The sequence below is a fragment of the Wolffia australiana genome, chromosome 18 (genome assembly GCF_029677425.1).
Source record: "Wolffia australiana isolate 7733 chromosome 18, ASM2967742v1".
NCBI lineage: Eukaryota > Viridiplantae > Streptophyta > Magnoliopsida > Alismatales > Araceae > Wolffia > Wolffia australiana.
In genome coordinates, this window is record NC_135852.1 from 2,430,443 (window position 1) to 2,434,335 (window position 3,893).

General features: G+C 45.1%; 1 protein-coding gene across 1 annotated transcript; it reads left to right on the forward strand.

Annotated features, from left to right (window-relative positions):
- The first annotated feature begins 420 nt into the window (after positions 1-420).
- LOC144715291 (gibberellin 20 oxidase 1-D-like) lies at positions 421-3,022 on the forward strand. The gene is made up of 3 exons (XM_078590221.1): positions 421-1,028; positions 1,589-1,913; positions 2,687-3,022. The coding sequence occupies exons 1-3, from the start codon at positions 469-471 to the stop codon at positions 2,960-2,962; spliced, it is 1,161 nt and encodes a 386-aa protein (XP_078446347.1). The 5' UTR covers positions 421-468; the 3' UTR covers positions 2,963-3,022.
- The last annotated feature ends 871 nt before the right edge of the window (positions 3,023-3,893 follow it).

Genomic DNA, 3,893 nt, shown 5'->3' on the forward strand with positions numbered 1-3,893 from the left:
CTTCTCTTCCTCCATCTCTCTTCTCCTTCCAGCACTCGTCTCGGCATCAAAATGAATGCTCTCAACATTTTAATAAATCAAAAAGAGAAGCTGATCCCCAAACAAAGAAGCCAGCACGCTCATTCCTCACAAGGAAAGAAATCCCCAAGCAAGGCAACGGCCAACTTGTTCTCCCCAAAGTAGGAAGACTCCCTCCTTTGACAGCGCCCATCACAAGGAAATCGTAATTAGCAGGCGTTACAATCGCCTCTAATTCAAAACGTCGCTGTTTCCTTGAACGAGACACCCCTTCACGAATGCCCACTAATGGCCCTTGTCTTCTCCCTCCCTCCCTCCCTCGCTCTAAAAAACCCAACCTTCCCAAGAAAGATACAAAGAGAGATTAATAGAGATTGACGGAGAAGTCTAGTGCTCGCTGACGCCAATCCAAACGCAGTGCCCGTTGTCGCAAGCTGAGCTCTTCTCGCCATGACTGTTCTTCTTGTTCGTCCTTGCGAGCGAGAGGAGGTCGTTTCGGCTGAGTACGTGTGGCCCGACGAGGAACGGCCCAAGCCGGAGGCGGAGGAAGAGATGGACCTCCCAGTCGTCGACCTCCGCGCCTTCCTCGCCAACGACGACGAGAACCACGACGCTAACGAAGGAGAAGAAGAAGAAGAAGGAGAGGAAAGGCTGAGGGTGGTGAAGGGAGCCTGCGAGAGCAGCGGCTTCTTCCAAGTGGTCAACCACGGCGTCAGCGCGGCGCTGCTCGGCGCGGCGGGGCGCGCGGTGGACGCCTTCTTCGCCATGGCGGACGAGGACAAGCGACGCGCGGAGAGGAAGACCGGCGAGGTTTACGGCTACTGCGGCAGCTCGGCTGGCCGCTTTGCTTGCAACGTCCCCTGGAAGGAGACTCTCACCCTTCGTTTCTCCCCCATTTCTTCTTCCTCTTCTTCCTCTTCTTCCTCTTCCTCTTCTTCTTCTTCTTCTTCCTCCTCCTCTGGCAACGACTCGTTCCTCTGCAAGCTTGGAGATAACTTTCAGGCCATAGGGTACGTCAAAACTCTCTCATCATAGCTCTTGCCTTTGGGTTTTTGCTTTTCTGTTTTTTTTTTACAAACTTGTTTATTTCTTTCTTCGTTTCTTTTAAGGGTCTATTGGGTACGTCGAAACTCTACCCGGATGCATGAAAAGAGAGTAACCCTAATTTGTTTGGTACAGAAGCAGAGTTTTTGTAAAACCCACTCGATAGTCTTTTCATTAAATAAATATATACATTCTCACTCTAGGCAGTATCTCTGTGTGTACATATACTCCACCTTGTTGAGGTTCAAAGGCTCGTCTGTTACTGTCTGAACATCCTAGCCATTTCCTTGCTGGTGTCTAGTGCCATGAGTTGCACTACATCCTTGAAAACATAATCTCCATAAGTTGCAGCACTACAGAAACTCCAATTAAAAAAAGTGGGCCACCAGCAAATAGGTTTCATCTTCAAGATGAAGATCAACCCAGATGCAGGAAGAGAGAGGATTCCTAACCCTAACCCTAATGTCCCTAAACCCTAATGTCCTTAAACCCTAATGGTTTTGCGCGATGAGTGGTTGTCTCGCAGGGAGACGTTCGAGGAATACTGCGAGGAGGCGTCGAGGGTGGCGCTGGAGACGATGGAGCTTCTGGCGAGGAGTCTGGGCTTGGAGAGAAAGGCGTTGAGGAGGCTGTACGAGGAAGACCACGACTCTTTGCTGCGCTTAAACTACTACCCAAAGTGCGCGAGGCCGGACCTGGTCTTGGGCACCGGCCCTCACTTCGACCCCACCACGATCACCGTCCTTTTCCAAACCGCGGTTCGCGGTCTTCAGGTCTTTGCCGACGGCAAATGGCGCACCGTTCGCCCAAACCCCGACGCCCTCCTCGTCATCATCGGCGAGACCTTCACGGTACGCTTCTTCGCCTTTCCCTTTTCTTCTCCTTCTCTCGCCATTTCCAGCAATCCTTTTTTTTTTCCCCTTTTCGACGTCTACTACTACATCTCGCTGACGTTGATAAGGTTCATTTCTTGGGTAATGGAGAGTTGAAGGTTCATTACTTGTTCATTTGTTGGCTAAATTTTAGTCTAATAATTGTCCACCGCATCGACCCTTATCTTGTCATTGACATGACAATAAGCAGAATAGGATTGAGAACACTCGAACATGGGTGCACTGATACCACTTCTTAAAGAAAAAACGATCAATGAAAAGGAAAACTACGATACAGTAGGTAGAGACTAGGAAACAAATTTCTTCTTTTGTTGAGACCTTCACACGGTGCGCTTCTTCTCCATTGCCTTTTCTTCTCCTTCTCTCGCCATTTCCAGCAATTCTTATTCTTTTCAACGTCTACGGCTAGTCACTACTACTCGCTGACATTGATAATGTTCATTTTCTTGGGTAATTGAGGGTTGAAGGTGTGGTAGAGATTGCATTCACTGTTTTTATTTTTTCGGCTACATTTTAGTCTAATAATTGTCCACCGCATCGACCCTTATGAGAATAGGGTTCAGAACACTCGATCATGGGTGCAATGATACCACTTATATAAAGAAAAAAAGACAACTACGATAAGATAAGGAGAGACTTGGAAACAAATTTCGTCTTTTGTTGATTGTTTGGAATAGCTTTGTTTAGTTGGTCGCTTGATAAGATGAGTTGATGTTATGAGTGGGTTGCAGGCGCTGTCGAACGGGAGGTACAAGAGCTGCCTGCACAGGGTGGTGGTGAACGGGGAGAAGGCGAGAACTTCCCTTTCTTTCTTCCTGTCGCCGGCCATGGACAAGATCGTTCGACCGCCGCCCGAGCTGGTGGACGAGGAGCGCCCTCGGCGATACCCGGATTTCTCGTGGGGGCAGCTTCTCCACTTCACACAAAAGTGCCACCGATCGGACATGAACACGCTCGACCTCTTCACAAAGTCCCTCCTCGCCGCCGAGTCGCCCAAGCCCACCTAGTTTGCATTGAATACACCCACTATATATAAATATATATATAGTTGCCCATGATTAGACAATCCACGCTTAGTTCTTTTATTTTTTGTCTTGCCGTGGGAAGTCGGAATGTGAGAGACTTGCTTGGTTCAAGGATTTGTCATGCATGGGACTAACATATTCGAACTCAATGGTAATGATAGTTTTCCTTGGAAGTATTTGTATCTTGCATTATTTTGATATGACTTTCCGGACCAAGATTAAGGTCAAATACTATAGTGTCTCTGATGTATACTGTATTTAAAGATAAAGATGTTACGGATAAAATATGCTACCTCAGTCATTATATTTAAGTCTGTGGAGGAGAATTTTGCTAATGTGGCAGAGCGATGCACAATGAATCGTTCTAATGAACCAATGATCAAATTATAAAGTAACAGTGTATTGGTGATGCAGCTTCATGGTGTGGATAATGACAATAAAAAATCCAAATTTAAAAGTATGCCTATGAGTTATCAAGAACAATAATAAAAAAATAGAGACAATTTTTATGTTTCCTCACTGTTCCTAGTATATATACATCATCAATTACAAACTAATATAAAATATTAAAGCAAAGTATTAAATCACCATAACACATTATGAACTATGCAACTCATACATATATTGTGTTACTACGTTTATGTATGTCAATACATCTGATGTTTGACCATCCCATCAATGGGCCAAATCATCCATTTGAGGGTCAACTTTTTAATGACCTACGGATAACCAAGTGATCTGATATTGGTAAAATATATGTACCACTCGGACACCATTTGGCCAGTGAAATGTGATGAATAACAGAGTTAGATGACTTATCCACTTACCTTACGTATATATATAGATGAAACTTAATGGATTGGTTTATAGAAGTTACAAATAAAACTATTTTTTTATAATTTATGTAAGATAG

Bases quoted from the DNA above. Each gene is read 5' to 3' on its own strand.
- LOC144715291 (XM_078590221.1), top strand. From the start codon at position 469: ATGACTGTTCTTCTTGTTCGTCCTTGCGAGCGAGAGGAGGTCGTTTCG. The intron at 1,029-1,588 runs GTACGTCAAAAC...GTTGTCTCGCAG, and splicing joins GATAACTTTCAGGCCATAGG to GGAGACGTTCGAGGAATACT. The intron at 1,914-2,686 runs GTACGCTTCTTC...AGTGGGTTGCAG, and splicing joins TCATCGGCGAGACCTTCACG to GCGCTGTCGAACGGGAGGTA.